General features: G+C 39.0%; 1 protein-coding gene across 1 annotated transcript in view; it reads right to left on the bottom strand.

Annotated features, from left to right (window-relative positions):
• The window catches only part of LOC139735536 (uncharacterized), a 49839-nt gene extending 36932 nt beyond the window's left edge, over positions 1–12907 (bottom strand). The window contains exons 1-2 of the mRNA XM_071646292.1: positions 12789–12907; positions 9143–10941 (exon numbers count right to left, since the gene is read on the bottom strand). Coding sequence (XP_071502393.1) covers positions 9143–10930 — 1788 coding nt within the window. The 5' untranslated portion in view covers positions 10931–10941; positions 12789–12907. The remainder of the gene's footprint in view (positions 1–9142; positions 10942–12788) is intronic.
• Between the last annotated feature and the right edge of the window lie 350 nt (positions 12908–13257).

Below are 13257 nucleotides of genomic sequence, written 5' to 3'. Positions count from 1 at the left end.
CAATATTGAAATCTGAACAATACTAACATAGAATATTTTGATACCATCAACTCATTAGCTTAAAAAAAAGAGAGAAAAGGCATAATAAATATGAACAATTCAATCAACTGCTTTCATCAAAGCACAGCTAAAATAGCCAAGGTATGACAAATATGTAGTTTTCAAGCCACATTACATGTATTGAAGAATGGACGTCTTCATGGCGTGTAATGCGCTGGCAAGAGCTTCAGCGGCCTATTGATGTGGCACCTGGCGGTTAGTTTCCAACAAGGTACGAAGTGGGCGATTCTACGAGGAGACGTACCCGTGCTGAAAATGGCAGGGTATTGCAGAAAATTCCATTCCCAAGGGGAACTCCTCCTTAATACATCCAAATGGCAATGGGGAGGCTGCAGAGCCCTCCAAACCATCCATCATAATTCAGGATGTGGACAGATGCCCTGGACTCTTGCCTGATTCCTTCACGTCATTCAATTGCCTTCATCTTCCCTTGTCCCCCCCCCCCCCCCATTTTTCTCATGCATACTCAATTACTGTCAGCACAAGGCAAGCAAAATCTCCAATTATTCTTGTAAAATGAGATGACAAATTTTACATGAAGATGAATTTCAACAAGCCTCATCTAAACATCACATCACCCCCTTCCACATATTTATTCAAAACACAGGAGACGAATCAAACATTGAAGCGACTACAAGCAAATCCTCATCAAATCCTACAAATGGAAAACTTGACAAGGCTCTTCATACTTCGCTATACTCAGCAACTCAATATCTACATTTACGTACAGTCAAATGTAATCTCAAGATCCTTTTCAGTGAATAAATAAAAAATGCATAGCACATTAGCATACAACTAAACATAGAATGTGATTGTTCCAGCAGATTGGGCAGTTTTGCAACCATACCAATCTAGATATATGAACAATATTATCTGCAGTGGAAAAAGTGGGACTGACTGACGCCGGTACAAATAGCTTGCCTTTTTTACTGTGTTCAGTGTCTGCATCATGTAAGTGCAGTATGAGAATTATTATAACAATTATTATATTATTTATTTACTTCATAAAAAGCACATAATGATTTCTTCAAGCAAAATGAATAGAAGCATATGAAAGCTTTATTTGACATTTTTTGGTTTTGAACAACAAAGAAAATGTATGTTATACAGTAAAGTATACATCCATCCTTCTTTTTTCTTTTTTTTTTTCTTTTTTTTTTTGCCGTAGTTGCAGGTTTATTATAGAGTGATAGCAGACGTAAAGCGGGAGACAAAAATCATATAAATTAGGCCAATAAGAAACAGTAACAATAATATGAGTATCAAAATGAATATCAGTTTATGCCACTAGATGTAGGCCTTCCTGTGGTTCACACTGAGCAGCCATACTGATGATGTAGCTACATCTTTTACATAGTATGATTTACATCTCTTGTTCAGATATATAGAAAGACCAAAAATATGAAACTTTCCAAAGTTTTGCATTGTAATTTTGCCATTTTATGTCTTCAAAGATGCTGAATTGAAAAACATGTCCTACAAATGTCCTTCAGTATTATCTCTGCTCACTCTACATGTAATTCCACATTCTACTCCACTGTTCTTGACATCACCTTTGTGAAATAAACATGTACTACATGCAGATACTGCTACAAAAATGGAAAATATTATCTTCATTCTGGTATCTTGAACAGTCCTGCAAGAAGTTGAGCTCCCCCCCCCCCTCCCCTCCCCCTGCACCTCCCATCTTTTCCCCAACATTTAGTGACATGGGATGAATGAAACAGCTGAAACATTGCAGGGAACTTTGCAATCACATGACAATGACAACTAACATGCATGTACATTGTATGTTGAGGTGGTACATAACATGTGATGATATACGTGCACGGTAACCTGAAATTCACACACAGCCTGTACATTGCATCGCTGAATTCTTTTATTTATTCACACGATTTCCCTACTTGAACAATACACAGATTTCTTCCATTTCCAATCTAACTGCTCATGCTCAATACATGTTTCTTCTGATTTTAATTCTTCTTCAATCATGACTTCCTCTGTAGCATTGAAATAAAAATTCTGTCATCATTTACATCTTTGTTTATTTTTAGCACAGAAATCTACTCAATACCACAATGAAAAAGGCATTATATTTTCTTTGTTTTGAAGACCTGTAATAACAGAAAGCTATCTATAGGATGTACATGTACTTATTGTTGTGCTTTGCTAATTTTGCTGTTCAAGAAATCCAAAATTATCTACTGCTGACCAAATTACCAGATCCACACATTGTACCCTTTTTTATCGAATACCTGTTCCCATGAACACCTATGTGTACGATACACTGTATAGCAACAGCTGTAACACATAATGTAGACCCCCAATCACTTTATTTTTCTAATCCATTTTATACAACACCTATTTAGAATGTAGCTATCCGATTGGTCGATTGCCCATCACGTAACATTTAGGGAAACGTTCTATTGCACGCTCTGGCTGTCTCAGCCGTGCAATTTTGGTTCGACCAAAATGTTCCATTGCAAGCGCTCTGATGTCACAATAAACAAACATGCGCCACGCGCACTCAACAATTGTACAAGCGCGCTTACAAGCGCATACTTTTGTCACTCATTTTGTAAACAACTTCGTTTCACATGTGGATGTACGTACGTGTTTGTACACTGCAACCGGGACTCATTCGTCCTTCACGGAAAATGGTTGCCATTTTTGTGCTAAATTCAAGAATCTGTGAGTACCAAATCTGTTGACATTCGAGGTGTTGTATAAAACAAATAGTGTATGGTCTTTACTCGTGCAATGGAACGAGATTTCGCACTCAGTGAAAAATGAGGCGCACTATTCAACTCGGCCTCGTGACCATTCACTATTTGTATAATATACAACGACCTTTGTCATAAAAAATTAGCAAACAAAGTAAAATGAGTGAACATTTATTAGAGCGTGTATGTGCAGAGATAAAAAGACAGCACTGGTTGCTGCACTCAAAAATGCAATGAAATATAGCAATATTCTACCCTGGATTATTTTTACAATGAGTTCATTACATTGTATGTTGCTGCATATTGAGCACACGAGTTGTCACTTGTGCTCTGAGTTGTTTTTGTTTGTCTGTTTTGTGTTTTTGTTTTTAATTTGAAAACACAAACAAACAGGAAAATGTAAATCAGAGATTTGAAGGGCATTGATTCAAATTTTGACATCTGCACTGAAATAAAAGCAATGCAGCCATGAACAAGATATGTTGTTTGGTACACACACATACAATGCATCTCAGTTGTGAGGTTCATCAAATGTAGTATACAATTTGTGCCTCTGAAGTATGACGACCCCTTGTACCAAATGAATGATACATTTACTAAGATTGCAAGATAATTTGCTCTTGAAGGCTTTGTAATTTTTTTCTTTACCTATTCTAGTTATTTTGAATGTATTACACCATGTACCTCTCTACCAGCCCTTATTTGCCAAAAGAAAGAAAAAACAAACAAACAAACAAATGACCAAAAAAAAAAAAAAAAATCTGACCAGTCTCAATGATGTTACAAGAAATTTCAAACCTAAATCTTACAGGTGAATTTATGGGAACTACACACATGTATCTTCTCTTTCCTTTATAATCGAATGATGCCAATGTGATGATGAATGACCCTGACAGAAAATCACTACTTCCTTCTGCACTACCTTCCTTATTCCAAATGGTATAAGACAGATAATACACAGACTCATCAGGTTTCAATTTCATAATGTGCATGAACTGCACTTTCTGTCACATTTCCCCCTCATGTTTACAGCTGGCAGAGTCTGTGTCATGTGAATAGAAGTGTGCTGCACATTATCTCATCGACTCATGGTAGCTGTCATGCCAGACTGACCAAATATATTGGAAATGCACACAGCACATCAATGCTCAAAGATCTAGAAGCTACATGTATGACTTTGAAGAGGTGTGACTATTTCAATATCAGGATAGTTCTTCCATTTTCCTCATTGTGTGAAATGTACACTGTATAGTTGCTGCTAACAGTGTGGATGTGCAGCAGGCATTTCTGCACAGAAACTATAAAATCAGTCGTCACTTTGACAGTCATTCAAAAAACATTTGAAATACTGACTGGCTTCCCTATCCCTATTGTACTACGAGCCATGAGTATCACACTGCAGTAATGTTGTACCAAGGAGGTATGAGAGAACTGCTCTCATACAAACGTACCTCCTTGGTTGTACAGTGCAGTCACTGCAGTGGTCATATCCTATCGCTTTTCTTCGTGAGGTTTGCATTCGATTCCCTGTGTTTGGGTCAACCAGCATTACTGGCACAAGGGGTTCACATGACAGATACAACAAAAGTTATTTGACACCTTTTGCAATATCATCTGTGACATGCATAGACTACATACAATGTACAGTGAGAAATAATTTTTTTGTGTGTGTGGTTTATTGAGGTGACCTGGACAGCTAATTATGACATAACAGGCCTAAAAAATACTTGTATTGTACATATTGTAAACTGAGATAAGGAAGTATTTCTTTTTTACATTCACATTTACATACCTTTCTTAAAGGAATGCACATTCTCCATTGACTTTTTTTTATCATCTAGATGCATATTATCTGTGGCAACAGAGTATTTATCATTTTGGAATCACTTGAATTCTACTGCCCTCTATTGTCATATTGTTTTCTTAATGACAAAATGCAACAAGTCTAGATGAAAACAGTAATATGAAACCAGAAAAATATTATCTTCAAAAATAAATGAAAAACGTCATAACGCCAATAAATTGTAAATCTCTGAAAATAACTGTCCAAAATTGTAAGTTGTTGAATAAAATGCCACTTGCTTGCAATTCAATTTTATAAAATGTTTGAAATGTTTTGCATCTCTGTTCATTGACTTGAATCACATTATTTTTTATTCAATATGGCATTATGCTGTACATTTATTTGTATAAAATTCATTTAAATGTTAATATCATTTTCTCATTCTTCCACCATACATGGTCCATGACCTGAAAATACAACCACTAAAGAACTTATACTGTACATTTGTACAAATACCCTGTGATGCTACTTGCTGCTTTATGCAGTTATGCAGTACTTGTTGCACATCCAAATTTCCTACTTGAGAGGCACTGCTAACTTTAAATGCATGACCTCAACAAGAGGTGTTAGAAGCAATCATTATGCATGACCCATGTAGTGTGCAACATCCTTCCTATTACTTGCATTCTGTAGATCGATGCTTGCTGTAAGACACTGAATGTCCCTATAATGATGACTGCCTTAGAGATCTTCGCTCTTCTTTTTCCATACCATTCTCCAACAATAAGCAAATGCCAAACTCTGTCTCAAAAGGAAGGACTGGCAGTGGCATCGTGCTGTGGATCAGGAGCATACATTTACATAATACATCTCTGTAGGCCGAGTCGACAGGCAACTGTCACCTCACAACCCACAGGCTTGAATTTGCATGGAAACCATGTAATTTTGAGAGCCCCTTCCTCAACAGAATGTCAGTGCCAGTACTCTCGCTTTGTTCACTGTGTCAGCATCAGATGTGTGTAGCCCCCGCATAACCTTGCTGCATACAATGTATAGTCCTCTACGAGATTGCGCAGACACAGGTACATTGTACTGTATGTATGGTCACATGCCTGTTCTCACAGTTGAATCAAAATCCATTTCAGAGAAAAATCTATTGGAAATCTGTTTCCAAGGTTACCTTGCTTAAATTATAATTTATGAGAGATCATTGTCATGAGAGAAAAATAATCTACCATTTCATCGATGTGATTGATGACATACAAGCAGTCAACATTAGAGCAAAACCAGGACAAATGATATTAGAGATATGACCATTTAAAGTATCACTTAATATTCGACTTGCAACATGGTGTTCTACTCATTGTTAATGTTGCACATAAAATCTTGATAATTCCTCAACTGCTCAAGTTACACGTACATGTATGTATATACACGTCATCTCAAGTACAGTTCGTGATGTAGTCTCAGCATAATCAGGTCTCACTTAATTGGGTAGGACCCTACTCTGCTTAACTGACATACAATTGTACAAAGTGAACAGACAGTTTTGATGTATGTTGCATTAACCTGATTATCGGGTAGACATTTCGGTAGAAATCTTCCTGATAAGACTCATCTATTCTCATTGTTTCCCACATAAATTCTTTGAAATGTGTGTGTGTTTGTATAAATTCTGAAAATATTATGAGGTACTAAAAGGTGACAGAGAGAGCTATGGCTTACATTTTAATATGCTAAACATAGTTTGTACAGTGAATGCCCAATTTGCAGCATCACTACATGTACAGACAAATTGTATACATGCTGTGTAAAAACCATTACACCAGCACCACACTCTACCCTATTCACACAGTGACACACTAATCACTACAAGTGTCTAGCCAGCTCTAAATATGAAAAATAAGCTACAGTGTAGCTCCATTGAGACTCTAGCCTTTCTTTGAAATGCTCATCAAAAAGTAAACATATGATCAACATTAATAGGACAACAGAATTACACGTTGTAATGGCTGCATGCAAAATTTATGATATCAAGTTGCATATTTTGATTCTGTTTGCACCGCTGGGTCTTTTAGAATTAAAAGAACAACATATAAAAAAATAAAAAACCGGTACAATGCCCTTTTAAAACCATTGCCAGAGGAATTGGGGATTTTGCGAAGAATATTATGCAACTTTAAACGAGCTGTGGCTGTAGTGACATACTGTACCATACATACTGTACAGATAGGTACATTAAGGGTGTGCAGTGAAAGAAACATGGTCTCCGGCTAATCAGGTACTCCGCTTATCAGGTAAGAAATGCTCTGCTTGAAGCGGAGAGTACTGTATAACATTTTGTAAAGTGGGATTTGTACCACAATTTTGTGAGTGCTGTGGTTAAATTTGAAATGAAAAACCACAATGGGGGGGGGGGGTGCCAACATGGCCACTCTGAGGCTCTTTTGTAGGACACCAAGCAAATGAACATGTCAAACTTTCTTGATATCTGCCACATTTGCTAAAACTTTCTTGATATCTGCCAGATTTGCTAGAACTTTCATGGCTACAGGTGTGTGCTCACTGCTGGTTTCTGTGATTATTTCCTCTGGGGTCAAATCGTCTTCATGTGAACATACTGAAAGGAACAGCTCTGGTTTCTGATCACATCATCACTGCATGGAAACACATATAGGTCATACCAAACATATTCCATGCTTTTTCACATGATGTCCAAAAGTCAACATGCACACATGTCAAAGAAAAAATGTCAGAAGGAACAAGAGAGTACTCAGAGCACAGACCTCAGCCAAGCAGCTAATTTCCACCCATACAAACATGCTGACAATCGTCCAATTTCCCCATTGTTATATAGAAGTCTTTTGTTTACGTCATCAGCTTCCAGCTGTGCGGCGCCATGCCCCAGCAGAACACGCGCTTTAGTGCCCGTATGCAACTTGAACTCCCAAGTTCATCAACCTTATCCCTCAAAAGATTTTTTTTTTTAATCCTTCAAAAATTCATGAAAATTCCCGGATCACTACCAAAATTAAATCATCTGTTGTCGGTGTCTTTACCAACTCTTCCTCAAGTTTCATTCAAACTTGTTCATGACTATTTGAGTAATGTTTCAAATACACAAACAAACAAACAAACAAAAGCCATGTTCAGACGTATTTCTGGTCAGAGTAAAGATTTATGGCACGGCAATTAAAATTCAAATTAATGCATATCTTACCACGACCCTTGTGTCCACATGACGGTCGTGGGAAGAAACTCCGACCAGTTTATGGGCGAGGGTCGCTGTAACTTCCGGAAGTGGTAGCGCGGCGCAAGTCGACCATGCGATTTTTTTTTTTTTTTAACCAGTGGCATTTGTCTTCTCCATTCTTGTTGATGGAAATTTCTGCATGAGCGCTAGCTTCGACTAGGTTAGAATTGCACTACACGCGCACGTGTAGTTGCAAAATGTCAACATTGCGATTTGACCCAGGAAGTTTTACCTAGGTCGTAAGGTATGTAAGTTCATACATACTCCGAGGGCTTGTCCACACAGGCAATTTACTCTGACCGGCTAGTCGTGGTAGCGAGATACTCCTGAGAAAACTCAGGAGTATCTCGTTCGGAGGAAGAGGTTGTGGTAAGTTCCTCCGATCGGAGGAAGTTACCACGACCTTGTTCAGACGGGCACTACTCCGACCTATCCTCCGAAGTTACTCCGACCAAGCTTCCTCCGACCCTTCCTCCGAAGTTACTTCCACCAAAACTGCCTCCGTCTGAACACAGCTACTGATGAAAACATAACCTCCTTGGCAGAGGTAATAATTGAAAGTCCATGTGGTCACTCGTGGATGACAAAACATATTACACTTGTACAATAGACACAATGCACAGTTGACTGGGATGCCTTTTCTTCTTACCCCATCACTCTATGTGTCATACAAGTGTAAGCGCACAGCCTTTCAATTACATTTAATGAAATTCACAGATTTACAATGTTTTACCAAAGTGCAGTGACCTTTGACCTTGACTATTTACCTACAACATAGTGCCTCTGTTACGAAATGTTTATATTGTCTCCAGCATTACTAATAGTAGAGATATATTGTAGTATAAAAAAGTCATTTACAAATAAATATTGCCACTGAAAAGAAATATTTTTCATGATCCCACTCAAGACAAATCAAGGGCATTACACTATCATACACTGTCCAAGAGAGTTAAGGTATACATACAGGCAGAGAAATTTAAAAATAATTTAATGCACTGAATTTCAAGGTCTTTGTATGTCAAAATCAAGGAATACCACCTGCCACTTGGCCAAGAAGGCTATTTCAAAGGCACCCTTTGGCATCATGATTTGTGATTTGCTGACATCAACATAGTAAAACAATTTCCTCAAAGTTTCATTGATGTACCATTCTTACTTTAGCCAATTAATTCTTTGTTTAACTTTTCTTGCCTTCAATCGAGTATGATAACGACCACCATCATAATGATTAATGATCTATAGAGCGTTATCATCACATCATGTTTCTCATGATATTTCAAAGAGCATGTCACTTTTCAAAAATTAAATCAAAATGTGACTCACCTTTGCAGGGATTGCATCTGATGTTCTGTGGTGTTGTTGCCCAATTGCACTTTCTGATAATGCTGTTGACGATGATGATGATGCTGCCGGGAAACTGCCAAAAGATCCAAAGTCATCCTTTTGAGAGTCAGCCGGCAGTGATGAAGTTGCTGATGAGCTGTTGAACGATCCAAAGTCACTGAATTCATCATTGTCTGACTGACTCGGGACGGTCCCCGAACCAAAACTGCCCCAGTCGTCACCAGCACTTCCGTCACTCTGTGCCTTGGTCTTGCTATCGTTCCTAGTACTTGCTGTTGATTCAAAACCTCCAAAATCATCACTGCCTGAGAGCGGACCACTGGACGGACTCTTTCTGTGCACAACTTCTCTGCAGCTACCAAAATCCCCAAAGTCATCATCGCTATCACCCATCTCGGGTAATTTGCTTCCACCAGTGGACACATCAAGATTTTCACTGTTTTCATCAGCTTCTTCACTGAAGCCTTTTGAATTAGATGAGCTTTCCACTTCTTTTGGTGCCTGCTGCACTGATTCAAATGTTTCAAATGTTCCAAAGTCTCCAAATTCCTTGTCTTTACCTTTGGCTGACTCTCCAATCACACTGTCAGTTTTTTTTCTATCTGATGCCGATGGCATGTGTTCAGAGCTATCTGACAGCGGTTGAGGTGACGGGAATGTATCAAAGTCTCCCCACTCGTCATTTTCCACAGGTCTCAGCTCTCCGGAGCCTCCCACCACATCGTCAGGACCATCTGCTTTGGGGCTGACATCATCCTTTCCCTCAGGACTGGAATCGGGAGTCATGATGCTGTCGATGCCCGAATCAAATGTCTGCCTGTCACTGTCTTGGAAGAGGTTGAGGGATCCCGCGGACGGCATACCAAGTCGGGAAACAGATGAACCACTTCCATCTCCTCGTAATTCTAGTGCAGAGAAGTCCTCCACAGCAGTTTCACCATCAGTTCTGTGATCAGATGGGTGTCCCTCCACTACAGATGGTTTGACACCATCTTCCCGATGAAGTTCTGCATCATCGCTACCTGACTTGGTAGACATTTCTGCTATACTCTCTCCCGATGCGAGCTTAAATGAACCACTGGAAATGCTGGGTTTGGAGAGGCCCTGCAGGGAAGAAGTACTATCAATTGTTGGGCTTTCATCGAATGAAAGTGTAGGAATCTCCATGCCATGTTTATGAGTCACATCATATTTTTTTGATGCCAGGGCATCGCTGTTTTCATGCGAGTTATTCTTATTCAACTCAATGGAACGTGTCAAACTACTGTCACTTTTACTACCAGTAGAGCTTGGAGGTTGGCTGTCTTCATAAAAACCTGCCCTTGGCTTGTTATTGGTGGTAGTCTCAAAGGATGCAAAATCTGCAAAGTCATCATCATCGTTATCATCATTTCCATTGAGAGATGTTCTGCCAATATTATTATTTGAACTGTGCTTGGTTAAGTGGCCAGTGTGGTTCTGTGAGTTGGTGCCTGAGTCACTAAATGCAGCAAACGAACCAAATCCATCATCACTGGATATATTCTGTTTAGCTGTAGCTAGGAACGGATCGGGTGGATCATCTTTGATGGGAAGAAAAGAGCCATTCCCCTTCTGGCCGGTGGCAGTGGTGTTCCACTTCCCTGGAGGCGAGTCAAGACCAGGTCCATAAGGGTTGCTTGAGAAGGTGCTAAATTCGTCATCATCATCATCAAATGCACCATCATCCATGGGAGGTGGTGATGAAGACACCATTGGAATGAATGTACCATTCCCAGATGATGCCATCTTCACTGGCTCTGTAGAATTCAGAAAGAGATAATGGCATATTTTGTCATTAAAACCCTGAAGGATATAGGATCATAATTTGACAGGGAAAAATTATTTTCTGCATTGACTTATTTTTTCATTTGTTAACAAATTTTCAAATGACATTTGGACAGAATTTCTTTCTTAAGAATGTGTGGTAACTGCAAGGATTCTTGAAACAACAGTCAAGGTACGTAGCCTAAAGTACTGCTACTTAGGCTCAAATAGGTGACCAGGTAAACTGTAAAATATATTAAATTAACAAATAAGTTACAAATGTGGTTATTTGTCTCAAGCTTAATGTATCCTTCATAAATTGTTCAAAATGTTCATGTTTGACCTTTTATCATACTGATTACAATACAAAATTTTAGCCTCATTTGCCATTTTTCTCTTTGCCATCCGCTCAGTACAAATGTGTATGGTGAATCACGGATATGAACAGTGATTCTGGTGAATGAATAAGATGTGAAAGATGTTGTTTGTTGAATTATGAAAATTGTGCCTGGAATTATAATGTGATTTTGTACTGCGTTAAAAGATAACTATTTGAACAGGGGTTCACTTGAAGTCGACCAAAGTTGGAGCAAATAATTCACAAACACTAATTTTGTGAAGTTCATGATTTTCAGGACTTTGTCAATAACTAGTGTCATTTTTGCTTGAAATTTCAATATTCATTCTCTGAGTCTGGAATTCAGAGCAACAAAAAAATAGTGTCCGGTAATACAATACATTCTCCTAGACGTATTCGACGGCATACTCCTGAAATAGGCCCAACCACTGCCTCTCTGTACTAATAATTCTACAGTGGCTTCTTCCTGTTTGTGAATTCAGCCCCACTGTGTGGCATTCAACAGTACAAGCACAACAGTGGGGCTTTCTTCACAGTCAACCGTGTATATACATGAAACTGATCGGTTGAAGTTGTTTACAAAATTGAGTGGCGAAAGTATGCACCTGTAAGCGCACTTGTAATTGTTGAGGGCGCATGGCAGATGTTTGTTTTATTGTGACATCAGAGCCATGCAACGGCACAAAAAACTTTTGAGTCAATCACAGGTTCAACCCGGGAGTCGATGGAAATTGGTGACATCAGCCAGCCCATACCCACGCACTACTATCCATTTTTTCTTTTTCTTCAAAGAAAATTGCACGGCACACTAGCCACACTTACAGTGTGCAATGTCACGTGATGGAAAATCGACCAATCAGATACTAGATTCTAGCTTGTTAGCTACATTCTTATAGGCATTTCCATTTGTACAATGCTTGCTAATGATGCACGGATGCACATGCACTGCGGTGCAGTACGGCCTAACGACGTTACTTCATGATTTTTGCCAACTAGACGGTCTATTTGACGCAAGGATAATTCATAAAATCTTGCTCAACAACCTATTGAGTATTGTTATTGTACGGACGTCAACAAGTTCGACAACCACGTCAACCATTTCAACGCGGCTAGGAACTATACATTACATAGAATCTAAACGTTAGATCTGATCTAGTTAATCCTGATCTCATTCTCCGACGCCGGTGCAGTCCAACAAGTCCGGTAGTCTCTATAAATAACACAATCGACACTAAAACACTGCAACATAAAACCTTACCACTTGTTACACTGTAACGTTACGTTTGTGAATTGTGGGTTTTACAATGTAACAGTTACTGAGTTAGATTGCTTCTACTTCAATGGTCCATGCCATGGCCTGGGTAACAACGGTGCCAGTGCCGTGGGTTACGCCCGCCAGCTGCTAGTAAGGTCTACATTCATCACTAAGCAAATCATGATATACAGTGCAGAAACATTTAGAACAGGATTAAGACGGCTTACATAATTTTGTTCACCCACGTAGCGAAAGACGGCAATGAATTCCGGGAATGACATCAAATAACCATAATTCGGGCCTCCATTTCTTCCACGTCTGCTAGCGCACAATCCGTCGGCATCTTTAGGTAAAGATCTGAGACGTAGAGGGCGTCAACAAATTTTGAGCTTTGTCACTCCTCGATCCGATCCGCCCCTTGTCCGTTCGCCAGGATTTGATTCGCTTGCGTTCGCCGCATGGGAGGCGTGATTCGATTAAATCATATCTCGACTACCAGTAAAGATATGTTTTTATTCTCACTAATTTTTGGAAGAAAATTTGCGAGAAACTTCCTAGGACATATTCAAAGATAGGCGTACACATCAACCTGATCGTAATGACAACACATTTCCTATGTATATTAGATGTGTTGTCATTAATTTTTGTAAGCTGTCATAATCCTATTCAAGAGGAAGATGTAGAAAATGTTTCCGA

Source organism: Diadema antillarum, unplaced genomic scaffold, assembly GCF_040938485.1.
Source record: "Diadema antillarum isolate AM-2024a unplaced genomic scaffold, OU_Dant_1.0 seq00000584_RagTag, whole genome shotgun sequence".
NCBI classification, from domain to species: domain Eukaryota; kingdom Metazoa; phylum Echinodermata; class Echinoidea; order Diadematoida; family Diadematidae; genus Diadema; species Diadema antillarum.
Note: the sequence above shows the minus strand (reverse complement) of the source record. Positions and strands in the feature narration are given on the sequence as shown.